The 26,845-nt window shown below is 33.8% G+C and overlaps 2 protein-coding genes and 1 non-coding gene across 19 annotated transcripts; all 3 read right to left on the bottom strand.

The window, feature by feature from the left end:
* Window positions 1-7,249: 7,249 nt before the first annotated feature.
* On the bottom strand, window positions 7,250-7,357 carry LOC112725016 (small nucleolar RNA R71). Its single transcript, XR_003164148.1, has one exon. It is a non-coding gene; the product is annotated as a small nucleolar RNA R71 (small nucleolar RNA).
* Window positions 7,358-15,776: 8,419 nt separating this feature from the next.
* Window positions 15,777-20,314, bottom strand: LOC112720626 (microtubule-associated protein 70-5). Of its 17 annotated transcripts, none has more exons than XR_011867465.1 (12): window positions 20,078-20,314; window positions 19,755-19,862; window positions 19,387-19,472; window positions 19,241-19,306; window positions 18,969-19,139; window positions 18,731-18,901; window positions 18,502-18,623; window positions 17,361-17,618; window positions 17,200-17,255; window positions 16,974-17,008; window positions 16,641-16,782; window positions 15,777-16,097 (listed from the first exon to the last, which is right to left on the bottom strand). XR_011867465.1 is itself a non-coding variant. In XM_072206680.1 (8 exons), exons 2-7 carry the CDS (start codon window positions 19,801-19,803, stop codon window positions 18,546-18,548), a joined length of 621 nt encoding a protein of 206 aa, XP_072062781.1. In that variant the 5' UTR covers window positions 19,804-19,859; window positions 20,078-20,314; the 3' UTR covers window positions 17,199-17,618; window positions 18,502-18,545. The 17 variants fall into 17 exon arrangements, 1 of the variants encoding a protein (XP_072062781.1); XR_011867456.1 differs by having other exon boundaries at window positions 17,342-17,618; window positions 19,755-19,859; XR_011867459.1 differs by having other exon boundaries at window positions 17,356-17,618; window positions 19,755-19,859.
* A 2,770-nt stretch (window positions 20,315-23,084) lies between these two features.
* On the bottom strand, window positions 23,085-25,491 carry LOC112720625 (uncharacterized protein At4g06744). The gene is made up of 2 exons (XM_025771620.3): window positions 24,352-25,491; window positions 23,085-23,970 (listed from the first exon to the last, which is right to left on the bottom strand). The coding sequence occupies exons 1-2, from the start codon at window positions 25,356-25,358 to the stop codon at window positions 23,349-23,351; spliced, it is 1,629 nt and encodes a 542-aa protein (XP_025627405.1). The 5' UTR covers window positions 25,359-25,491; the 3' UTR covers window positions 23,085-23,348.
* Between the last annotated feature and the right edge of the window lie 1,354 nt (window positions 25,492-26,845).

Genomic DNA, 26,845 nt, shown 5'->3' with positions numbered 1-26,845 from the left:
TGCTGCAGTTACTTTTTAATTTATTTGATATTTTGAACTGTGTTCTAACACCTTCTTGCAAGTTTTAAGTGATGTTTTGATTAGGTTTGCCTATTTTCCGCCCTTGATGACAAAAGGGGGAGTAATAGTGATATACTTGATCGTTTTTAGTTAATTGCAATATTGTTACTTGATCGTTTTTAGTTAATTGATGCTGCTACAATGTTGTTGAATGTTGTTGGCATGAATTTGCAAATGTTTGCTACTGTTGTAATCATTTTGGAATGAGTTTGGAAACTTGCTTTATGATAGGTTGCTGTTTTAACCCTAACCCTGAAGTTTTAATGCTCTGCTTTGACTCAAGTATGATCTGTCATGAGCTATTAAAAACTATCACTGTCTGCCGCATCTTTGGCTTGTATATGGTATTTATTTGGTTCCAAATAAGTATATATAAACAGAAAAGAAGAGAAGAGCATAAATTCAGGGGGAGCTGCTCTTGAAAAGAAAAGGGGGAGCAACACTAAAGCAAAAAACATTAATCAAAGGGAAGTTCTCTAAATTTACTAAAATTTAATTCCTTTTGGTTACTGCTTAAATATGTTTGTCATCAAGGGGAAGATTGTTGAGTTAAGAAATTAACTAATATAATTAATGATGACAAATATTTGATTATTGGGCTAATTACCCAATTGGTTTTGATTATTTTGGTTAAGTGATGTAGGCCAAAAATAAGTGATGTAGCAGCCCAATGTTAAACAAAAGAAATCTGCTGGTGGGCTGAATGGTAAGTGAAAATAAACCAAGCCTAAGTCATCCATCTCAAGCAAAATTCTTCAAGAAGCAAAGGCAAGGAACCAACGGGCTGAACTTGAGTAGAACCCAATGCAAGCCCGATTTGATTTCAGCAAATTCCTCCATCTTGCTTCCAAAGTAACGTTCTTTTTCTCTGTCTCAGTCAAATCACAGAAGCAAGAGAAAGTGCTTAGTTCTTAAGCTGTTCAAAGAAGAGGAAAGAAAGAGAAGGTTAGGCAAGAAAGTCTGAGGTCAAATCAACCATTTCAAACCAAATCAAGCTTAGGTAAAGGTTAAAGGTAACCCATTTCCTATTACATGCAAACTGCTTTCTTCTCTTCTTCCCAACTCTCTACAAGTCTGAAAATAGCATACAAGGAAAAGTTGATTTCTGCCCTAATCTGCTGTGTATCTACAGTCACAAGCAAGTCTTGGGGACCAAGTAGCTTATTAATGGCTCAGATCCATTTTACCATTAGAAGACTTTTGTGGTTGCTATTTTCTGGCTTTCGGTCAACAAGAGAAGGTCAAAAGCAAAGTTTCTACTCTGAGGATGAATGTGAAAAAGTGAGCTTGTGGGTTGGTGAAGCACAAGGCTCAAGAAGTTGACCTAGAAAGAAGAACCCAGCAACATGCAAGGAGATAAAAGAAGATTTTCTGTTCATTCAGATGTAAGGAGAGATAATCCAGAGTATTGAGGCTTTGTTCTGTGGAGAAGTTCTCTGAATAAGTTCCTCTACTTGGACAGTGCTTTCGTTCAAAGAAGCATTCCGCCAAAAATGAAGAACTGGATCAGAGATATGCAAATCTGGTTTATCACATAGCAAAGAGGCTGTTGATGAAGTCAATCTCCTTCATGTTTTACAGATTGTAATTTACTTTTCTATGTTTATCTTTCTATAATTTCTTGAGTGAAAAGGCATATTGAGAGAGTTTAAGTAAAAGCCATGAGTGGAAAAAGGCTGAGAGATACATTTGAGAGAAAACCCTAGAGTTATTTTCAGATTTCTTTAGGTTTGTCAATGTCTTGTATCTTGTACCTATGAGGTATCCCTTTCTTAGTTGGGTTAGCACTAAGAGTGAAGAGTTAGGTATTAGCATAGCCAATGTCAAGTTAGGTTAGAACTTGAGTGTGAAAGGATTGGGTCAATCCTGTGAAATTGGTGTATGTAATACTTTTAACTATAGTGAAAATTCCTCCATTGTTGTGGAGGAGACTGGATGTAGGTTGCATGGCATAAGGCAACCGAACTAGGATACATGCTGGTGTTAGCTTCTCTCTTCTCTGTAATGTTCTGTTTTCTAATATTCATGAGACAAAAATAAATTGTCTCATAAATTTCCACTGCTAACTTCAAACAGATTCATAATTCAAAGTTTGCTTTAAAGGGTTGTTTCAGTAACTTAAAAGATAGGTATATATTCAACCCCCATTCTCTAAGCCTACCACAACCTTCAAATGGTTTTCTCAAATATAAATTAAGGGAAGCTGAAACTGCTGTTGATTTTGTTGAAGAAAACAAGCGGTTAAAGGCTGAAATTAAGGGCTGTGAGAAACAACATTCTCTGATTGCATACTTAAATTGTTTTGAAGAAAATAAAAGGTTGCATAAAGAGGTAAAAAGCCTAAAAGAGGACCTAGCTAATTTTGCTCAAAGTTCTGAAAATTTGAATCAACTTTTTAGCAGAACAATGACGTTGCTCTCTATGCACTCAGGATGGGTATCAATTTCTTTCACTTCTCTAATTTCTTTTCTTCGTGCACCTTATTACCTCATTACTTCTTTTTTCATTAGGTTCCATAAAAAAAATTATCATTGTGTTTTAATATAAACGATTTTTGAAGCCTGATCTATGACATTTTATTATTTTTCATAAAATAATTTATGATTTCATTAACAAAGGATAACAGTTCTTTTTTTAGTTTTTAATTTTGTGTTTATGATTTTTAATTTATGATTCATATGCTTTAGTTTTTAATTTTGTATTTTTCTAACTGGTTGTCAACTATAAAAAAGGCTTAGGATGTTCATTAGTGACTAACTTCTTGAAATCACTTATGAATGCATTGCCGGTTGCCAAGACATCTCTCTCTCTCTCAAACACACACGTGCTACTTTCTCTCTCTAAATATTATTTTGTTTATGAATGTGCATGTGTGTTGTGTGAGGGTTAGTCTTTTTTTTATATACGTACTTAAATTGTATATTGAATTGTCTCAGTTAAACTTGTTAAGTGGAAAGAGAAATGTGGAAAAGTCTTCATTAATGTGAGAAGATGGGTTATTTATTGATGAATGGATTGGAGGAGTGATGAGCGGATAATTTATACGCTTTTTGGCATTGTTTTTAGTATGTTTTTAGTAGGATCTAGTTACTTTTAGGGATGTTTTCATTAGTTTTTATGTTAAATTCACATTTCTGGACTTTACTATGAGTTTGTGTGTTTTTCTGCGATTTCAGGTATTTTCTGGCTGAAATTGAGGGACTTGAGCAAAAATCAGATTCAGAGGTTGAAGAAGGACTGCTGATGCTGTTGGATTCTGACCTCCATTCACTCAAAGTAGATTTTCTGGAGCTACAGAACTCAAAATGGCGTGCTTCCAATTGCGTTGGAAAGTAGACATCCAGGGATTTCCAGAAATATATAATAGTTCATACTTTGGCCAAGAATAGACGATGCAAACTGGCGTTCAACGCCCGCTCTCTGCCCAATTCTGGCGTCCAGCGCCAGAAAAGGATAAAAAACCAGAGTTGAACGCCCAAACTGGCACAAATACTGGCGTTCAACTCCACAAATGGCCTCTGCACGTGGAAAGTTAAAGCTCAGCCCAAGCACACACCAAGTGGGCCCCGGAAGTGGATTTATGCATCAATTACTTACTTCTGTAAACCCTAGTAGCTAGTTTATTATAAATAGGACCTTTTACTATTGTATTAGACATCCTGGATTGTATTTTGATCCTGTGATCTCGTTTTGGGGGCTGGCCACTCGGCCATGCCTACCCTCTATTCACTTATGTATTTTTAACGGTAGAGTTTCTACACTCCATAGATTAAGGTGTGGAGCTCTGCTGTTCCTCAAAGATTTATGCAAAGTACTACTGTTTTCTATTCAATTCATCTTATTTCGCTTCTAAGATATTCATTCACACTTCAACCTGAATGTGATGAACGTGACAATCATCATCATTCCCTATGAACGCGTACCTGACAACCACTCCCGTTCTACATTAGATTGAATGAGTATCTCTTAGATCTCTTAATCGGAATCTTCGTGGTATAAGCTAGAATGATGGCGGCATTCAGGAGAATCCGGAAGGTCTAAACCTTGTCTGTGGTATTCCGAGTAGGATTCAATGATTGAATGACTGTGACGAGCTTCAAACTCGCGATTGCCGGGCGTAGTGACAGACGCAAAAGGATAGTAAATCCTATTCCAGCATGATCGAGAACCGACAGATGAATAGCTGTGCCGTGACAGGGTGCGTTGACCATTTTCACTGAGAGGGTAGGATGAAACCATTGACAAGGGTGATGCCTCCAGACGATTAGCCGTGCCGTGACAGGGCATTTGGATCATTTTCCCGAGAGAAGACCGAAAGTAGCCATTGACAGTGGTGATGTATCACATAAAGCCAGCCATGGAAAAGAGTAAGACTGATTGGATGAAGATAGCAGGAAAGCAGAGGTTCAGAGGAACAAAAGCATCTCTATTCGCTTATCTGAAATTCTCACCAATGATTTACATAAGTGTTTCTATCCTTTATTTTATGTTTATTTAAGTATTATTCGAAAACACCATTATCAATTTATATCTGCCTAACTGAGATTTACAAGGTGACCATAGCTTGCTTCATACCAACAATCTCCGTGGGATTCGACCCTTACTCACGTAAGGTATTACTTGGACGACCCAGTGCACTTGCTGGTTAGTTATGCGAAGTTGTGAACCATGGTATTGGCATCATGTTTTTGGCGCCATTACCAGGGAAAGAAAGAGCGATGAATTTTACATAATCAAAGTGTAATCACAATTTCTGCGCACCAAGTTTTTGGCGCCGTTGCCGGGGATTGTTCGAGTTTGGACAACTGACGGTTCATCCTATTGCTCAGATTAGGTAATTTTCTTTTTGTTTTGTTTTCAAAAAATTTTTTTCAAAAAAACCTCTCAAAAATTTTTCTTTTGTTTTCGAAAAAAAAAAATTATTCAAAATTTTTAAAGAATGAATTATAGTGTTTCATGAAGCATGTGAAGCCTGGCTGGCTGTAAAGCCATGTCTAAATTCATTTGGACTGAGGCTTGCAATTTGTTATCAAGAGCAAGCTAGTTGTTGCTAATCCACCTGCTGCTGTTCCTGATTTACATGCTGAAGCTTGGCTGGCCATTGGCCATGTCTAGTGTTTTGGACCGGAGCTTTCATTGAAAGCTTGGCTGGCTAGTGAGCCATGTCTAATTCCTGGACTGAAGCTTTAGACTAAGAATGCAAGATTCCTGGAATTCATATTAAAAATTTTGGAATCCTTATTTTTCTTTTTCATATAATTTTTGAAAAAAAATCCAAAAAAATTAGAAAATCATAAAAATCAAAAATATTTTTGTGTTTCTTGTTTGAGTCTTGAGTCATGTTATAAGTTTGGTGTCAATTGCATGTGCATCTTGCATTTTTCGAAAATTCTCATGCATTCATAGTGTTCTTCATGATCTTCAAGTTGTTCTTGGTAAGTCTTCTCGTTTGATCTTTGCATTTGCATGTTTTGTGTCTTTTCTTGTTTTTCATATGCATTCTTGAATTCTTAGTGTCTAAGCATTAAAGAATTCTAAGTTTGGTGTCTTGCATGTTTTCTTTGCATTAAAAAAATTTTTCAAAAATGTGTTCTTGATGTTCATCATGATCTTCATAGTGTTCTTGGTGTTCATCTTGACATTCATAGTGTTCTTGCATGCATTCCTTGTTTTGATTCAAAAATAAAAGAGAAAAACATGAAAATGATGTTTTAATTTTTCTCTCTCATCATAAAAATTCAAAAATAAAAAATATCTTTCTTTTTTTCTCTCTCAAAATTTTGAAAATTAGATTTGACTTTTTCAAAAATTTTTAAAAATCTAGTTGTTTTTATGAGTCAAATCAAATTTCCAATTTAAAAATCTCATCTTTTTCAAAATCTTTTTCAAAAATCAAATCTTTTTCAAATTTCTTAGTTATTTTCGAAAATTCCAAAAATATTTTTCAAAAATCTTTTTCTTATTTTTATATCAAATTTTCGAAAATAACAATAACAATTAATGTTTTGATTCAAAAATTTCAAGTTTGTTACTTACTTGTTAAGAAAGATTCAAACTTCAAGTTCTAGAATCATATCTTGTGATTTCTTGTGAATCAAGTCATTAATTATGATTTTAAAAATCAAATCTTTTTCAAAACTAATTTCAATCATATCTTTTCAAAAATATCTTCTTATCTTATCTTTTTCAAAAAATTTGATTTCAAAATATCTTTTCTAACCTCCTAACTTCTTATCTTTTCAAAATTTGTTTCAACTAACTAACTAATTTTTTGTTTGTTTCTTATCTTTTTCAAAACCACCTAACTAACTCTCTCTCTCTCTAATTTTCGAAAATATCTCCCCCCTTTTTCAAAATTTCTTTTTAATTAATTAATTATTTTAATTCTTAATTTTAATTTTTGAAAATTACTAACCTTTTTCAAAAACTATTTTTCGAAAACCACTAACTCTTTTTCAAAAATTATTTTCGAAAATCCTCTCCCTCTCTACTCTTATTCTATTTATTTATTCATCTACTAACACTCACCAAATTTGAACCCCCTCTTCTATCTGTGTTCGAATTTTTCTTCTTCTTCTTTTTCTACTAACAATAAGGAACCTCTTTACTGTGACATAGAGGATTCCTCTTCTTTTCTTTTTCTCTTCTCTTTCTTATGAGCAGGGACAGAGAAAAAGGCATTCTTGTTGAAGCTGATCCAGAACCTGAAAGGACTCTGAAGAGGAAACTAAGAGAAGCTAAATTACAACAATCCAGAGACAACTTGATTGAAAATTTCGAACAAGTAAAGGAGATGGCAGCCGAACCCAACAACAATGCAAGGAGAATGCTTGGTGACTTTAATGCACCAAATTCCAATTTACATGGAAGAAGCATCTCCATTCCTACCATTGGAGCAAACAATTTTGAGCTGAAACCTCAGCTAGTTTCTCTGATGCAGCAGAACTGCAAGTTTCATGGACTTCCATCTGAAGATCCTTTTCAGTTCTTAACTAAATTCTTGCAGATCTGTGATACTGTTAAGACTAATGGAGTAGATCCTGAAGTCTACAGGCTCATGCTTTTCCCATTTGCTGTAAGAGACAGAGCTAGAATATGGTTGGACTCTCAACCTAAAGATAGCCTGAACTCTTGGGATAAGCTGGTCACGGCTTTCTTAGCCAAGTTATTTCCTCCTCAAAAGCTGAGCAAGCTTAGAGTGGATGTTCAAACCTTCAAACAAAAAGATGGTGAATCCCTCTATGAAGCTTGGGAAAGATACAAGTAGCTGACCAAAAAGTGTCCCTCTGACATGCTTTCAGAATGGACCATCCTGAATATATTCTATGATGGTTTGTCTGAGTTATCAAAGATGTCATTGGATACTTCTGCAGGTGGATCCATTCACCTAAAGAAAATACCTGCAGAAGCTCAAGAACTCATTGACATGGTTGCCAATAACCAGTTTGTGTACACTTCTGAGAGGAATCCTGTGAGTAATGGGACGCCTATGAAGAAGGGAGTTCTTGAAGTTGATACTCTGAATGCCATATTGGCTCAGAACAAAATATTGACTCAGCAAGTCAATATGATTTCTCAGAGTCTGAATGGAATGCAAGCTGCATCCAACAGTACTCAAGAGGCATCTTCTGAAGAAGAAGCTTATGATCCTGAAAACCCTGCAATAGCAGAGGTAAATTACATGGGTGAACCTTATGGAAACACCTATGATCCATCATGGAGAAATCATCCAAATCTCTCATGGAAGGATCAAAGGCCTCAACAAGGCTTTAATAATGGTGGAAGAAACAGGTTTAGCAATAGCAAGCCTTTTCCATCATCCACTCAGCAACAGACAGAGAATTCTGAATAAAATACCTCTAATTTGGCAAACTTAGTCTCTGATCTGTCCAAGGCCACTGTAAGTTTCATGAATGAAACAAGGTCTTCCATTAGAAATTTGGAAGCACAAGTGGGCCAGCTGAGTAAGAGGATCACTGAAATCCCTCCTAGTACTCTCCCAAGCAATACAGAAGAGAACCCAAAAGGAGAGTGCAAGGCCATTGACATAAGTACCATGGCCGAACCTGTAAGGGAAGGAGAGGACGTGAATCCCAAGGAGGAAGACCTCCTGGGACGTCCAGTGATCAATAAGGAGCTTCCCTCTGAGGAACCAAAGGACTCTGAGGCTCATCTAGAGACCATAGAGATTCCATTGAACCTCCTTATGCCCTTCATGAGCTCTGATGAGTATTCCTCTTCTGAAGAGAATGAGGATGTTACTGAAGAGCAAACTGCCAAGTTTCTTGGTGCAATCATGAAGCTGAATGCTAAATTATTTGGTATTGAAACTTGGGAAGATGAACGTCCCTTGTTCACCAATGAACTAAGTGATCTGGATCAACTGACATTGCCTCAGAAGAGACAGGATCCTGAAAAGTTCATAATACCTTGTACCATAGGCACCATGATCTTTAAGGCTCTGTGTGACCTTGGTTCAGGAATAAACCTCATGTCCCTTTCTGTAATAGAGAAACTGGGAATCTATGGGGTGTAAGCTGCTAGAATCTCATTAGAGATGGCAGATAATTCAAGAAAATAGGCTTTTGGACAAGTAGAGGACGTGTTAGTAAAGGTTGAAGGCCTTTACATCCCTGCTGATTTCATAGTCCTGGATACTGAAAAGGAAGAGGATGAATCCATCATCCTAGGAAGACCTTTCCTAGCCACAGCAAGAGCTGTGATTGATGTGGACAGAGGAGAATTGATCCTTCAATTAAATAAGGACAACCTTGTGTTTACAACTCAAGGATCTCTCTCTGCATCCATGAAGAGGAAGCAGAAAAAGCTTCTCTCAAAACAGAGTCAACCAAAGCCCCCACAGTCAGACTCTAAGTTTGGTGTTGGGAGGCCACAACCAAACTCTAAGTTTGGTGTTGAACTCCCATATCCAAACTCTAAGTTTGGTGTTGGAGAGTCTCAACAAAGTTCTGCACATCTGTGAGGCTCCATGAGAGCCCACTGTCAAGCTATTGACATTAAATAAGCACTTGTTGGGAGGCAACCCAATGTTTATCTATCTAATTTTACTTTTGTTTTTCATGTTTTCTTAGGTTCATGATCATGTGGAGTCACAAAATAAACGAAAAAAATTGAAAACGGAATCAAAAACAGCAGAAGAAAAATCACACCCTGGAGGAAGCACCTGTCTGGCGTTCAACGCCAGAACAGAGCATGGTTCTGGTGCTGAACGCCCAAAATGGGCAGCATCCTGGCGCTGAACGCCCAGAACAAGCATGGTTCTGGTGCTCAACTCCAGAAATGGCAACAAATGGGCGTTGAACGCCCAAAATGGGCACCAACCTGGCGCTGAACGCCCAGAGTTGTGTGCAAGGGCATTTTACATGCCTAATGGGTGCAGGGATGTTAATCCTTGACACCTCCGGATCTGTGGACACCACAGGATCACCTCAAGATCTGTGGACACTACAGGATCATCTTAGGATCTGTGAATCCCACAGGATCCCCACCCACCTCACACTCTCTCTCTCCATTCATGACCATCCCTTCTGTTTTCCATTCACCACTCACATGCATACACACATCCCTCCATCTCCTCTATATCTTCTTCTTCTTCTATTCTTTCTTCTTTTGCTCGAGGGCGAGCAACATTCTAAGTTTGGTGTGGTAAAAGCATAAGCTTTTTATTTTTCCATTACCATTGATGGCACCTAAACCTCTAAAAGAGGGAAAGGGAAGACAAAGGCTTCCACCTCCGAGTCATGGGAGATGGAAAGATTCAGCTCAAGGGTCTATAGCTCAGTGGTAGAACATGTGGCTGCAAATCAAGAGATCCCTGAGATACCTCAGGGGATGCACTTCCCTCCACATAAATATTAGGAGCAAATCAACACCTCCCTAGGAGAATTAAGTTCCAACATGGGACAATTAAGGGTGGAACATCAAGAGCACTCCATCATCCTTCATGAAATTAGAGAAGATCAAAAAGCAATAAAGAAGGAGCAACAAAGACAAGGAAGAGACATAGAAGAGCTCAAGGACATCATTGGTTCCTCAAGAAGGAAACGCCACCATCACTAAGGTGGATTCATTCCTTGTTCTTATTTCTTCTGTTTTTCGTTTTCTATATTATGTGCTTATCTATGTTTGTGTCTTCATTACATGATCATTAGTAGTTAATAACTTTGTCTTAAAGTTATGAATGTCCTATGAATCCATCACCTCTCTTAAATGAAAAATGTTTTAATTCAAAAGAACAAGAAGTACATGAGTTTCGAATTTATCCTTGAACTTAGTTTAATTATATTGATGTGGTGACAATGCTTCTTGTTTTCTGAATGAATGCTTGAACAGTGCATATGTCTTTTGAAGTTGTTGTTTAAGAATGTTAAATATGTTGGCTCTTGAAAGAATGATGACAAGGAGACATGTTATTTGATAATCTAAAAAATCATAAAAATTATTCTTGAAGCAAGAAAAAGCAGCAAAGAACAAAGCTTGCAGAAAAAGAAAATAGGCGAAAAAAAATAGAAAGAAAAAGAAAAAGCAAGCAGAAAAAGCCAAAAGCTCTTAAAACCAAGAGGCAAGAGCAAAAAGCCAGTAACCCTTAAAACCAAAAGGCAAGGGCAAATGAAAAGGATCCCAAGGCTTTGAGCATCAGTGGATAGGAGGGCCTAAAGGAATAAAATCCTGGTCTAAGCGGCTAAACCAAGCTGTCCCTAACCATGTGCTTGTGGCGTGAAGGTGTCAAGTGAAAACTTGAGACTGAGCGGTTAAAGTCAAGGTCCAAAGCAAAAAAAAGAGTGTGCTTAAGAACCCTGGACACCTCTAATTGGGGACTTTAGCAAAGCTGAGTCACAATCTGAAAAGGTTCACCCAATTATGTGTCTGTGGCATTTATGTATCCGGTGGTAATACTGGAAAATAAAGTGCTTAGGGCCACGGCCAAGACTCATAAAATAGCTGTGTTCAAGAATCATCATACTGAACTAGGAGAATCAATAACACTATCTGAACTCTGAGTTCCTATAGATGCCAATCATTCTGAACCTCAATGGATAAAGTGAGATGCCAAAACTATTCAAGAGGCAAAAATCTATAAGTCCCGCTCATCTGATTGGAGCTATGTTTCATTGATAGTTTGGAATTTATAGTATATTCTCTTCTTTTTATCCTATTTGATTTTTAGTTGCTTGGGGACAAGCAACAATTTAAGTTTGGTGTTGTGATGAGCGGATAATTTATACGCTTTTTGGCATTGTTTTTAGTATGTTTTTAGTAGGATCTAGTTACTTTTAGGGATGTTTTCATTAGTTTTTATGTTAAATTCACATTTCTGGACTTTACTATGAGTTTGTGTGTTTTTCTGTGATTTCAGGTATTTTCTGACTGAAATTGAGGGACTTGAGCAAAAATCAGATTCAGAGGTTGAAGAAGGACTGCTGATGCTGTTGGATTCTGACCTCCCTGCACTCAAAGTGGATTTTCTGGAGCTACAGAACTCAAAATGGCGCGCTTCCAATTGCGTTGGAAAGTAGACATCCAGGGCTTTCTAGAAATATATAATAGTTCATACTTTAGCCAAGAATAGATGACGCAAACTGGCGTCAACGCCCGCTCTCTGCCCAATTCTGGCGTCCAGCGCCAGAAAAGGATCAAAAACCAGAGTTGAACGCCCAAACTGGCACAAATACTGGCGTTCAACTCCACAAATGGCCTCTGCACGTGGAAAGTTAAAGCTCAGCCCAAGCACACACCAAGTGGGCCCCGGAAGTGGATTTATGCATCAATTACTTACTTCTATAAACCCTAGTAGCTAGTTTATTATAAATAGGACCTTTTACTATTGTATTAGACATCCTGGATTGTATTTTGATCCTGTGATCTCGTTTTGGGGGCTGGCCACTCGGCCATGCCTACCCTCTATTCACTTATGTATTTTTAACGGTAGAGTTTCTACACTCCATAGATTAAGGTGTGGAGCTCTGCTGTTCCTCAAAGATTAATGCAAAGTACTACTGTTTTCTATTCAATTCATCTTATTTCGCTTCTAAGATATTCATTCGCACTTCAACCTAAATGTGATGAACGTGACAATAATCATCATTCCCTATGAACGCGTGCCTGACAACCACTCCCGTTCTACATTAGATTGAATGAGTATCTCTTAGATCTCTTAATCGGAATCTTCGTGGTATAAGCTAGAATGATGGCGGCATTCAGGAGAATCCGGAAGGTCTAAACCTTGTCTGTGGTATTCCGAGTAGGATTCAATGATTGAATGACTGTGACGAGCTTCAAACTCGCGATTGCCGGGCGTAATGACAGACGCAAAAGGATAGTAAATCCTATTCCAGCATGATCGAGAACCGACAGATGAATAGCCATGCCGTGACAGGGTGCGTTGACCATTTTCACTGAGAGGATAGGATGAAACCATTGACAAGGGTGATGCCTCCAGACGATTAGCCGTGCCGTGACAGGGCATTTGGATCATTTTCCCGAGAGAAGACCGAAAGTAGCCATTGACAGTGGTGATGTATCACATAAAGCCAGCCATGGAAAGGAGTAAGACTGATTGGATAAAGATAGCAGGAAAGCAGAGGTTCAGAGGAACGAAAGCATCTCTATTCGCTTATCTGAAATTCTCACCAATGATTTACATAAGTGTTTCTATCCTTTATTTTATGTTTATTTAAGTATTATTCGAAAACACCATTATCAATTTATATCTGCCTGACTGAGATTTACAAGGTGACCATAGCTTGCTTCATACCAACAATCTCCGTGGGATTCGACCCTTACTCACGTAAGGTATTACTTGGATGACCCAGTGCACTTGCTGGTTAGTTGTGCGAAGTTGTGAACCATGGTATTGGAATCATGTTTTTGGCGCCATTACCAGGGAAAGAAAGAGCGATGAATTTTACATAATCAAAGTGTAATCGCAATTTCTGCGCACCAAGGAGCTTTCTAACTATGGTTTGTACATATTAATAACATAGCATAATAGTATAGAAGCATTGCACTATGCTTTTCTTCTACGTTGAAAATTGAGAAAATAAGAAGAGAGAACTGTCTTTATTGCAAATTATGATCCGTTGAGGTTATTGAGTAACCTAAGTTGATAGTATATTATTCCTTATCAATGATTATAACTGCATTCCTTGTGCACAAGTCATTCTTGAGATTAGATAGTAGATCCACAAACTAGTTCTCTTCTTTTTAAATACTAGAGATAGAAATGTCTCTACTTATAACAGTGAACTTCATTATTACTCTATGAACTTGTGTTAACCTTGATCCATGCTTATAGGTGAAATTCATGTTATAACTCTTTCGTTATATGTATTCTATTTTGCTTTTGCATAAATTGAAATTCTTTGTCACAGGAGCTACAGGAGCTGCATCAGATCAATTTGGTCTATTCTATCACCCTTTTATTCAACCATTAATTAGAAGAAGATAAGGCTCATTCCCTCCTTTTTTCATGGTTGCATTCTTATTATGACCTATTTTTCATCTTTTTTTTCAACTCTTTTATCTCTCTCTAGAGAGCTAATTAGTTGTATTTGATTTATTATTAATATTGTTAGTGGAATAGATAGTAATTGAGTGCCTTGCAGAGTGAGTTTCTGAATTTTGAAAAAGCTAAGAAAAGGATAGATACACATAAACAAGATGGACCAAAGAGGTTAAAAAGATAGCTACTCCTAATTAATAATGAGTTATTATTAAATAGTATATTTCTTGTGAGACTGCTAGTTTAATTTTCTCTTCTTTAAAATGCTGGTAATTTGCTATTTATTTGAGCAACTATTCATTTCTAACGTTCAATTTTCTTTTGCAAGTAATATTTATTCACACGGACATGAACAATGAAAATGTTGGAAGGGCCTATAGCAAACTTTTTGGACATCTCTATGAAAACTTCCAATGTAATAGAACTAACAATATTTCTTAGTTTGATACTTTGTACAGGAGTTATTACTTTTGATTTGCAATACTAAAAAATCATATATTATGTTTAATACTTTGTTTGAGTTATATAATATTTTGTCTATGGATTATGATTTTGTTATTATGAAACTTTAATAAAAAATATTTGTTTAGCACGATAAAAACAACAGTAAAAATTACCTTTTTAAAAGATAAAAAATATTACTTTTATCTGGTAAAATTAAAAAGGCAGTTTGTAACTGTCATTTTAAACAACATGAAACGTCATTTTAACCCGGTAAAAACGGCGGTTTCAAATACTATTTTAACCAATAAAAATGTCACTGTTAGAGTAAAAACGACGGTTCAAAAATATCGTTTTAACCAACCAAAAACATCATTTTTACTCTAGAAATAACGGTAGTTCAAACCACCGTTTTAACCAATCCAAAAACCGCCATTTTAATCAAAAAATTGTGACGGTTTTCAGAAAACTACCATAATAACTAGAATGACGCCTAGAATTACATTGCTTTCTGAAACCGCCATTCTTAATAATAATGACAGTTCAAACCGCTATCAATACAAAAAAATTGCCGTTTTTACCAATTTTTTTTACAGTTGCTATAAAAAAAAAGTGGTATATTACCTAGTTCACAAAGCTCACAAGAGCTTCCAACTTTCCTATTGTATTGCTATCTGCAGAATATAACTTCCTTCCTACAAATTAGGTATTATAAAAGTGCAAGAATTAATTGGAGAAAGAAAAAACAAAAGAAAAAAAAAGAGTACTATAACACGTTAAAGAACACATGCTTTATAAAACTTTATTATTACATTATATCAACGAAATTGACCTAAAATTAACTTACATGAAACCATGAAAATTTTTACTATTAGCTTTAGATTAACTTGCTTCATTAAACTCCACAGCAACACCAAAACATCAAGTACCTGTCAAATTAATAAAAATGAGAAAAAAAATATAACTTTTTCAAGTAAAAAAAATAGTCTTTGATAAGTGATGAACAAAAGATGCTTATAGCATCAAAAAGAATACCAAAGATGAATAACATACTGGGAGATAGTAATAATAATAGTCAATTTAACAAATACCTCATGCACTACTACATAATTGACTTACTAATATTTAAAAAATGTTACCAAATCATATTAAAATGTTAGCTAATGTATATTAGTAATATTTTAACAAATGTTAAATATACCCTATGTTACTAAAGAGTTTTACTAACATTTTTTTAAAGATTTAATAACATTTAATAAAAATGTTACAATAGATCTTCTATAGTAATATTATGAGAAATGTTACAATAGACCTTTCTTAGTAACACTTAAAAAAATATTACAATAGATATATTTTGTAACACTTAGAAAAATGTTATCATAGATATTTTTTGTAACACTTAAAAAATATTACAATAGATATTTTATGTAACACTTAGAAAAATGTTATCATAGATTTTTTTTGTAACACTTCAAAAAATATTACCATAGATATTTTTTGTAACACTTAAAAAATGTTACAAAAGATCTTTAGTAACATTTTTTTAGTTATATTATACTATTTTTTATTTTTTATTTTATATTATACATAATATAAATATACTAAAATTAATTACTACAACATGAAATATTTCATTAAATTCACAAATTTACAAAATGAAATTTTTATAGTCACTTTCATTAATCAATAATCATTATACAAATTTGCTTCGTGATGCAAATAAAATGGAAAAAGAAAAAAATACTTATAGCACTTAAACTTTATAAACATTCCTCAATATTGCAAAAACTGTGAAAATTGTTCCTGCTCCAATGAAGCACTATGGAACAGAACACATTTTAGGATGACAACAGCATAAACAATTGTCCTATATACAAATTCAAGTAACCTATTTACAATTTTAAAACTGGAATTTATCATCAAAGGTTTCAGACGCTGAACCATTTATCATTTGTTCCTCGCCAACTATTATAAACCTGCTCCACAGCATCATCAGTGTGAAGTTATGCTTAGGAAAATACCATGTTCGATATCTATCTTCTGAATCCTTATGAATATCCTTTGGAGTTTCTTCCTGAAAAAATTACGAAAAAAACTGTAAACTACCTCCTTACTAAAACAGTAAAAGTAAAACCATATACATAACATAACACTATATCATATATAGCACTTGGTATATTTCTTGTTTGGAAATTTAATGTCTAAGATATCGCATGGTTTAGGAGGATACATATATTATTTTTCTAACTTAAATTACTCAACTTTTTTAATATCTTCCTAAGTTACACTATTAAATCCACAAACCCGTACTTTCGATGGCCAGTATGCTATCAATGAGCTAACATTAGTCAAGTGTTGAAACATAAAACCTATAAGAAATAAATAATTTACCAAAAAAAAAAAACACTAGAGGAACTATAAACCAATCAAGAACACAAATTTTCTCAAGAACATGTCAATAAAACAATAAGGAAATAGATTTAAGTACATTGCATTTCTCAATAACAAAATAATGAAGAATTAATCACAATATTTTTTCTCTTAAAAGGTTAAAGATCTTTTTGGTATGAGAATACTTGGTTGAAACAAAATTATAAAGATACTTATTTAAACCCACCACGGGTCTTGAACTCTTGATACATTCCTCATTTTCATTCTTCCAATCTCTCCTACCTAGTAAACTCAAAATAGATTTCAGATGAAACTATTATGAGCATTTATCAGAGATCTACTCTTCACCTCTCAGAAAGTTATGGCAGCTGTCATATGAAACCGTCTTAACGTTATGGTTTAATACAGGATATTTGCTACGAATGGATATAAAATTAAAGAAAGGGTATAGATGCAGGCAGAAGAAGAGTAAAGCATGAATTAATAGGCAACATCATGAATATATATATATATGTCATGCAGTGAAAGAGAAGCTTTTATCAAAGACCACAAAACATACCAGGGCATTCAACAACTTTTTTACTAAACCCATACCTGTTGAACAATGTACCCAGTCAGCACAAAAACTAGATCTAGTATTGCACAGCCGTTCAAAAGACACTTAAATGTATGTATCACACAAATATACAATTTAAAGGTGTTTTATCATCAAGTTGTATCAAAACTCAAGTATTATGTATCAAAAGCTAATTGATAGACAAATTTTGAATTGTGTTCGCGCTTACATTACTAGAGGAGATTGTGGCCTTTGATGCCAAGTCAGAATTCTTGTCACTGGATCCTGAAATCACCAAATAAATAAATAATGGAAGTTCCTATGGAAATTTTAAATAATGAAGGGTTCCTCATACTAATATGCAAGTTTACATGTCTAAAGCAACCTAACTCAGCTGGGTAAGGCATGGCTGAAAGGACAATCCCAAAGTTGCTCATGGTACTGGTACTTGCTTGACTCCTGCAACTCTAGCAAACAATGAAAAGAATAAGTTAATTGATTGTCCTTCTCTGTAATAGAATACAATACCAAGATCACTAAGAGCACTGCTAGCAACAGAATACAATCCGAGCTTGTGAGGCTTTCCATTCTTGTCAATGCCATCTGGAATTACTCTAATTGATTGTCCTTCTCTGTAAGGAACCTCTCCTGAAACAATTAATTACAATTAGTTACAATCACTGAACTAGCAATAGACAAATAAAAAAGCACAAAAAGTTAATACTCTAGTTTATAAACTCCATCAACAGTTTTTGTCTTGATCATCTTAAAGTAAAATTCATCTTCGTTTTTGTTTGCTACTTTTTTTCCTAAGCCTCTGCAAAAATAATTTAATTTCCAGATACAGAAGACTCAGCAATTCAACTTATTAATTTACAACAGCAACTTCATGCAAGGAAATAACATATGAGCTTGTGAATTAGTAGTTCAAACTTACTTTATTTTAAACTTTTGGCCTTTATTTTTGTTCTGCATGCTTGAGCAGAAAAAATTAGATAAAAAAGAAAGTCATGAAAAGAATCTCAAAAGCATTGGATTATTAACTTTCAATTCGTAATGCCATCTCCATCTTTTATGAGCTTCATCATCCGGTATTAGATTGCCAACAAATGAAGGAACGAATGCTTTTATAATCCATTATTTCAATCATTGTAGAAGCCATTTCCTTATTTTTCTTTCTTGGTGGGCTGTCATCAAACTCTAGCAAGGCAAGGGAATCTGGACTCGTTCTACCATTTTTCTAAATGCAAGTGGCAATATATAAAAATGTTCCATACAGCTAGCACAACTGACCCCCAACCATTAAGTCTATGTAAATATATCTTTGAAACACAATCAATGTGTTCATATTTAATTAATTATTCACTTTAATTAAGAATAGATATTTTTCCTCAGTAAAAAAAAAGAAAAGAAAATAAAAAAGAAGAAAAAGCTGATCAACTATAAAATAACTAAGCACACTCAATCCACAAATCAAAGAGAAAAGAAGGAGACTAAGTAATTATAAAGAGTTAATTAATTAATTAATTACCTGGTGCTTGCCGGCTCGAATGGCGTCAGCAGTTGTTCCACTAGCTAAGATGACCTCATCAAGTTCATGAATGGTTTGGCTAAGCTTTTCAACTTCCATGATCTTTTGGTGATGCGTTTTCTCTAAGATTTTGTTCTCCTCCAGTCAATGGTAAGATGAAAATTGATTGAACAGCATAATAGTTTCACTATAGAAACCAATTGTGAACAAGAATCATAGAAACTCATGCCTGGCAAATCTCAATCTGTCTCTTCAGATCAAAGTTTTCATTCTGAACTTCCTCAACTATTAGAGCCCTCTCTAGTGCACTTCTTAATATCCTCTCTGCTTCGAGCAATGCAAATTCTTTCGACTTTGTGAGCCGTTCCAATGCCTTCTTATCTTCTTGCAGTGCTTTAATCTGAAGCAAAGATGGGTGTTAGGACTATCATTTTATATAATTCTCCTACTTTTCAATATAATCATACCTCATTTTTATACAACTTGATCTCATCCTCAAGAGGAGTGATCACACTCTCAAATGGAATATAATCATCATCCTTCTGATCTAAATGTACCCTTCTAAGAGCTGCTTCTGCTGCATATTGCGCAGCCAAAGCATCTTTCTTTTCTTCTGTCAGTTTCTTTATTTCTAGATTCTTCACAAGAACAGATTTGAAGTAAATGGATTTTAGAACTTAGCATTGTTTGACATGCTTCTATCTATGTTACAATCTATACTATTACTATATCAGTGTACCTTGTCCTTAAGATGATTCTCAGTTGTTCTAAGTTTCTGATCCAGTTTACTAACTTCATTTCTCAGCTGGAATTGGAGAAAAATTAAGTTTCAATCTACTGATAGTGTAAGCATAAATAAATAAATAAACTAAGCATTAAAAGTACCTCTTCTATGGCCTTATCCTTCAGAGCTTTAGTTGCCCTTAAGGCCTTGACTTCACCCTGGCAAGTTGCAAGTTCCTTACTCTTTTCTGCAATGGTTTCACAACTTAGTTATCATGTTAATAGATGAATACACATTGAGATATGAAATTCTCATACCATATTCATTTTCATTTAGAGTGAACAAAAGTATAGGCAATCATTTTCCTATGTTGTGACTCATTTATTATATAATTGAAGTTAATGATTCCTATGATGAACAAACAAAAGTATTTTTTGTTACAATCAATCCAACTTTAGCATAAGAGAGAATGGATAATTCTTTAGCTTTCTTCAGCAATCCATTCCTTCTCTTCGAAAATGTTACTTGCCGGCTCGTTGAATTGTCGATCCTTCGAATCGCAATCTTTCCTCGCTCATCGCAATCAATTTTAGAGTTCCTACCTCCTCAAATTAAACATCTCCTTTAATTTGACCTGCTAGATCACGAGTCAACAAATTCATTAAGATCAATTAGCTATTCAATTCTCACGGAACTAATTGGATTAAAACTTCTACAAATTTAAAGAGAGAATTAGTTCATTTTTACTAAACTCAGACTCTTCCGATTTGAAGAGATTTGAAGAATCAGCAACAACTATGAAAATCAAACCCTAGGAATTTGAAGAGAATCACCTATGATTTCAAATCTTACCTTACTGGAATGAGATTGAGTCTGCGATTGAATCATGCATGAGATCGACGAGGCAGAGCAAGAGATTGTGAAGAGACAAAACCAAAAATTGAAGAGGCAGAACAAGATCGAGAGATTCAGAGAACTGAGAGATTGAGGAGGCAGAGCGAGATTGAAAAATTCAGAGCACTGAGAGTGAGACTGAGAGTGATGGTGGATTCGATTTCAGAGTAGTAAGAATTTTTTTATTTATGAAATTAGGAATAGGTAACCGTTTTTGTAAACTTTTTATAAAAATTAAACCCATTTACTAACATTTTATTAAAAATGTTACTTAATATTTAATTTTATTATAATTACTAAAATTTTAATAAATGTTACAAGATAAATGTTACTAAATATGTGAAATGTAGTAGTGATGCAACATAGTTATTTCTAAATAAAATCAATTTATCAGGATTTCAAATATATACTTTAGTATCAAAGTAAAAAAGTGTCGTAAAATCAAAATTCAAAAATTAGCAAAAATCACTAATTCCTTACATATAATTACTTAATTCAATTAGTAATCTATTATATGATCAGATTTAATTTACAAGGAACAAGTAAAGTGCAATGTCATTCACCAAATAAGAATTAATAAAATAATTAAGAGAATAAATAATTCATCAAACACTTATCGAATGTTATCAACTAAGAGATAATAAAACTTATCGAATGTTATATCATGTAGTAAAACATTTAAAATTTGAGAATGAAAAACAAAGAAAACGAATAAAAAAGAAAAAGAGAAAGAGAACCAGAAACTGATAATAAATGGAAAAGAGCATACAGAAGGGATAGAATGCCGATGGAGAACACGAGAGTCATTAGCGGAGGAGAGTTGACCGAAGAGGTGATTTCTCTCGATCTCAAACGCTTGGGCGTTGCGATTAGATCTAAAAACACATTGATGAAAGAGGTGCCTTGACTCGATCTCAGTAGATTTATGACAAAAGCAGAAAGGAGGTGAACTCTAGCGGCGGCGAGGGCGACAATGGCAGCAGAAGTGCGATGGATATGTCAGTGGAAATGTCTATTGCGAGCTTAGGATTTTGGTGAGCTCTCACCCTTCTATTCTTTCTCTTTGAGTGTTTTCTAAAATTTTAAAAGAATTTTAATTATGTGTAGGTAACAGTGGAATTTTATTGTTAATTATTTTATGGGAATTTATTAAAATATCATAGATAAAATATATTATGGAAGTTTTTAAAAATTTTCCTTAAAAAATACCCACAAATATATATATATATATATATATATATATATATATATATATATATATATATATATATATATATATATATATAGTGTGTGTGTGTGTGAATAACTTTTCCAACTTATCTAGGATTAAATGTTGCTAGTTAGGAAAGCTAAGACTAACTCAGCTAGAATAACTAATCTAGATTTGTTAGTTAGCTAATTAAGGTTGTTTTGTTACTTTGTTAAGAGTGACAAACTACTCATAGCTAAATATAGCAAGCCAACTATTTTGTATATAAATAGTAGTTTAAATACAGAATTATATAGTTATAGTGATGAAATTCACCATATATTCACTAAAATTCTGTCTTCTCTAATTTTTTTTTTAATTTTTTTCTCTCTGCTAAACTTTCTTACGCCATAATCCTCCCCAGTTTCAATTCCAAAATAAGTTTTTCATTTGTTGATTTTCATGAGAGGAGAGATGCTAAAATTAAGAAGGTGGAATCAATATACTAAAAATATTGAGATTTTATTTTTTATTTTAAATGAAAATATTTCATTAACATCAGAAATTACTAATGACTAATATTTATATATATTTTTTTCGCATATTTTATAATAAAATAATCAAATTCTTTATAGTAGAATAATCAACAATATACTCAATTTTGTTATAAATATAGCAAATAACTATAACTTTATTTTTATACTTTTATTTTAATTTCAATAATAAATATAAATACAATTTAATTATTTTATTTAGAAAATTTGATTATAAGTGTGAATCAAAAGTAATCATATTATATTATTTATAAAATTTAATTGTAAATGTAAATATTTGGTCTTTTCGTATTTTAATGGCTACTTTTTGCATAGGTGATGGATGAGTAATTATTTGTGATTATATAACATTAATATGAGTAGTAATACCTATTTTCTCAATAGTATTTATTTGACAACAATATTGTCTTTGTTAGATGTAAGTATTTTCAGTATTTAGTATTTTGGGACACATTTTTGGGTCCTCGGTTGTCTGTCGGTGCATCTTTTTGTGTTTGTGGAAAACAAGTGAATTTATTAGTACCAGTGCAGAAGTACGTATCATTATTTTATGCTTCTTTTGCTTTCTTTTACTTTTGAAAAAGTATTGATAAATAATAAAAATATTAAATAATATGAATAATTAATATATTGAATGTTTAATTTATTAAGTATATAAATAATTATTTTAATATTAAAATTTAGATAAATAATTTAAAATGTAATATATTTTTATTTTATTAAACTAATTTTAAAATTTATTATTCACATTATTCGTAAAAGATATTCTCTACTTAACAAAATTATTATTTTTTTTTAACTAATAGTAAAGACAAGAATCCAATGATTACGTACATGGGTCATGGGACCTACAGAATCAAATAATTTTACATTATCCTAACTTCCCATCATCTTCTATCTGCATTAAAATTGGCATATCACAGCTATAAAGAAAATAATCTTGTAGTCAATAAAAATAATATTTTTAATATGATCAATTTATTTTATGATAATTATTGTCACGAGATTATTATAGTTATGAAATTTTAATAACACATAAAAAGTATAGTTAAAATTTAAGATCACAAATTATTATTATTATTATTATTGGTAATAGTTGAAAAGAAAAAGTAAAAAATAAAAATCCAAACAAATTTGAATCTAACGACTCATGAACTTGCAGGTAGACTTGTGTCTCCGAAAAAGCTGAAACCAAATTTATTAGGTTTAGCTTCGATGAAAGTACTTGAATACACTTATTTTTATTCATTATTCACCACACACATATTGCATAATGTAGATACGAATACACAGATATTTATAAAAAGAAAAGCAAGTGCACATGCAGGTGCAGTTGGGAGCAAATTAAGCAGATATACATGATAGTTAAATAAAATGAAAATTGACCACAATCTTTTGTTGACTTAGTGGACAATAATGCTTGACTATATACTACAGTGTATAGTGTACTATGTAGGTGAAAAAGGCGCATTAATTGCGATCACAATCATAAGCGATGAGGTCTGAGAGTCTTATAGGTTACCGGCTCAGGCGGTGAAGAATAGAAAGAACTATCTTCTTGAAGCAGCGGCGGCGCCACGGCTTGGGAGTGTAACTGCGAGTAGTACGGTTTGCAAGGGATGTAATGGAAAGATTTGGGGTTAGAGCATGGTTTCGCATTGGAAAAGAACATGTGGCATTCTTCCGGTGATCTTTGATTAGGAAGCCCCAAGATGCAGTTATTGTTGACGTCAAGAACCTTGCTCTCTATCAGCTTCAAGCACTCAGGACCAACTTGGGTAAAGTAGTTGTCCGACAACGACAAGTTGCCGTTGTTGCGGAGCCCCGGGAGAATGCAGACGATCTCCGGAACTGGACCATACAGCTGGTTGCTTGCAAGGTTGAGGAACTGAATGCTTTTTAAGCATCCGAAAGAGTGAGGAATGGGACCCGTAATGATGTTTTTGCTCGCATCAAAGACTGTCGCCTTGCCGAGCAAGCCTATCTCGTAGGGCAGGCACCCGTCAAGGTTGTTCCCCAAGAACAGCACTTCGGTTAGCGTCTTCGAAGCTTTACCAATGCTGCTTGGGATCGTGCCGCTAAATTGATTGTTGGCGAACGTGAGGTACCTGGAGGGAGGGAGGAACTTAAGGAAATTTGATCGGGAAATCGTAACAGAATAAACACGAAAATTCATCTTTAAAAAATACTCAAAAATTATTTCCATAGAACATATTAATCCATTAATAATTTTCAATTAATTTTTTAATAAATTTTGTTATTTAACAATTTAATCTCAAAAATATTATTATAAGATAAATTAATTTTTCTCTAAAATAACTAAAGAATGAAAGAATCAATTTATGTGATAAAAATAACTCTCAGACCATATAAAAAAATTTATTGGGAATATTGAGTCAAAATATTTTAGAAACTATTTTTAAGTGTTTATTCATGGTAAGAACGAGAGTTGAATACCATATTTTGAACCAAAATATTTTCTGTCTTACCTGGCAGGAGTTGAGCCGAAATTACTAGGGAGGTTGCCGGAGAACAAGTTATTGTTGATGAAGATAACATCGAGATCTTGGACGAAGAGTTCCGGTGGAATTGGGCCGGAGAGTTGGTTGAACCTAATGTCCAGGAATGTTAGATTGGTAGCCTGAAGAACTTGTATTGGGAACGCACCTGAGAGCTTGTTGTTGCTGAGGTCAAGTTCGTAGAAATACTTGAACTTATTAACGGATAAGTCTGGGAGGTTGCCGCCGAAGCCGTTAGAGTTAACGTGGAAGAATGTGAGCTCTGGAATTTCGCCCAAGACATCGGAAAGCTTCAATGTTCCGTTTTTAACACCGGTGATCTTGGCTTGGTTGAGGTCTATTCCGGCCACAGCTTTCTCCTTTGTGTTTGGATATGTGGCGCACCTTATCCCCTTGTACTTGCATGGATCTGAGCCTTTCCAGTTATTAGTGTACCCTGTTTTGTCAACGATTTCAAATTTCTTGAATTTTAGAAGTACTCCTCGTGCTCTTATCAACCGTGTCTGTGGAGGAGGACGAGGAGGTGGTGGTCGTGGTGGTGGTGGTGGAGGAGGACGCGGCGGTGGTGATGGAGGGGGACAAGTAGGTGGAGGAGGTGGTGGTGGTGGTGGTAATGGAGGGGGACACGTCGGAAGTGGAGGCGGCGGCGGAGGTGGAGATGATGTGGGACACGCTGCTGGTGGTGGAGGTGGAGGTGGAGGAGGAGGAGGAGGTGGTGGTGGTGGCGGCGGCGGTGGAGGAAGAGGAGGAGGACATGCCGGTTCGGGAGGAGGAGGAGGAAGAGGAGGGGGACATTGGGGTGAAGGAGCAGGGCCAGGATAATAATAACCGGGGCCGCCTGGTCCTATGATAATCTCCAATGCTTGTCTTTGCCGCCCGGCCTCATCTTTGCCGATGGCGAAATATGGGAAGTAAAAAAGCAAGAAAGTAGATAGCATGAATAAGAGCAAGGCGTTAATGGATGTGATGGTGCCCATCTTTCTCTCTCGACACAACTGTGCCACATGCAATGTAGTTATGGCACTAAATAATCAACTTTGGTCCTATAAACTGTACTATATATATGCAATTATGCATCACCAAAAATAATCCCGTACACCTATTAACCATACAAAATGGATATGTACATGATATTGAACATATAAAGGTACGGTTCCGCTACGTTACCAACAGTATATCTGCCAACTTCTGCCAACTCTTATTTATAATTGTGTTTTATAGAAGTGTGTTCATGGATGTGTCTAATAAAAATGTATTTTTTATAGCTGTGTTTAATAGAAGTATTTTTATAGATATATTTTCTAGATGTGTCTTTTTATATATATATTTAAAATATATTCATTATTAGACACATCCACGAACACACTTCCATGAAACATAATTGTAAATAAGAGTTAACAGAAGTTGACAGATAATATGTTGGTAACCTATACTTTCCCATAAAGGTATGTCTAAAACGAGCACAACCATTATATGCTTATTGAATGCGCCACATTTATATCGACTATTAGATTTGATTAGTTGAAAATCAAAGGCTAATATAAAAGAAGAGTATTGATGGACTCTAATAAATACAGAATATCTTAATACATAAATAAATACTTTAAATGACAATACTTTAATACATAATACTTTAAATGGTAAATGGTAAGAGAATCTTTTATTCTTAAATAATTAAATATAAAACATAAATACAAAAATATGAGTATTCTTTATTCAATAAGATTAATTATTATGCAAAAATTTTTTATGATATTAAAAAATTATATTAAAATAAAATTTTAAACTGTAACATAAAAATATAAAATAATTAAAATTTTATTTTATATTACTTAACAAATAATTAGATTATTATATTTAAAATTTATTAATTAACTAATTTTGTTAAAGATATTATTATATAAAATAATTTTTCATCAAAATATTTTGAAAATATAATTTATTTAAAATATTATATATAATACATGAAAATATTAATCTTTTTTATTTTTTTCAATTTTTTTTAAGAAAACGGAATAAAAATAATATAATTCTAAATACATGCCTATTACATTATATATTTACTTATATTAGTAAGACCTAAACTAATCAAACTTACATAATTAAAAATATAAAATATATAAATATAAAAAATAAATATTTTTTATTTATTAAAATTAACATTTAAAGTTTCATATATATAATATTTAAAATTATATATTTATAATAAGATCATTTTTTATTTTTATTATTTTTAAGTATTTTTTTATTGTTTTAGTTAAATTTTTTATTCTCTAACTCGACCAAATTTATATATATAGGTAAATTCTATCCAACCCTCTCTAAAATAACATGTAAATTAGTCTCTACGACGTGACACATTTTAATTAGATGTTTAATTTTAATTTGAGTTAATTTAACTCAATGAGAGTTAACATCTTAACAAAAGTAGGACCATTTTATAATTAAATATTTTTATGATATT

This window comes from Arachis hypogaea, chromosome 11 (assembly GCF_003086295.3).
Source record: "Arachis hypogaea cultivar Tifrunner chromosome 11, arahy.Tifrunner.gnm2.J5K5, whole genome shotgun sequence".
Taxonomy (NCBI): Eukaryota; Viridiplantae; Streptophyta; class Magnoliopsida; order Fabales; family Fabaceae; genus Arachis; species Arachis hypogaea.
Note: the sequence above shows the minus strand (reverse complement) of the source record. Positions and strands in the feature narration are given on the sequence as shown.

Coding starts and splice junctions, on each gene's coding strand:
- LOC112720626 (XM_072206680.1), bottom strand. CDS start 19,803: ATGAGCGAGGAAAGATTGCGATTCGAAGGATCGACAATTCAACGAGCC. Junction 19,473..19,754: donor ATCGACAATTCAACGAGCCG/GCAAGTAACATT, acceptor AAACCATTGCAG/AAAAGAGTAAGGAACTTGCA. Junction 19,307..19,386: donor AGGATAAGGCCATAGAAGAG/GTACTTTTAATG, acceptor CTCCAATTCCAG/CTGAGAAATGAAGTTAGTAA.
- LOC112720625 (XM_025771620.3), bottom strand. CDS start 25,358: ATGGGCACCATCACATCCATTAACGCCTTGCTCTTATTCATGCTATCT. Junction 23,971..24,351: donor TTCGGCTCAACTCCTGCCAG/GTAAGACAGAAA, acceptor CCCTCCCTCCAG/GTACCTCACGTTCGCCAACA.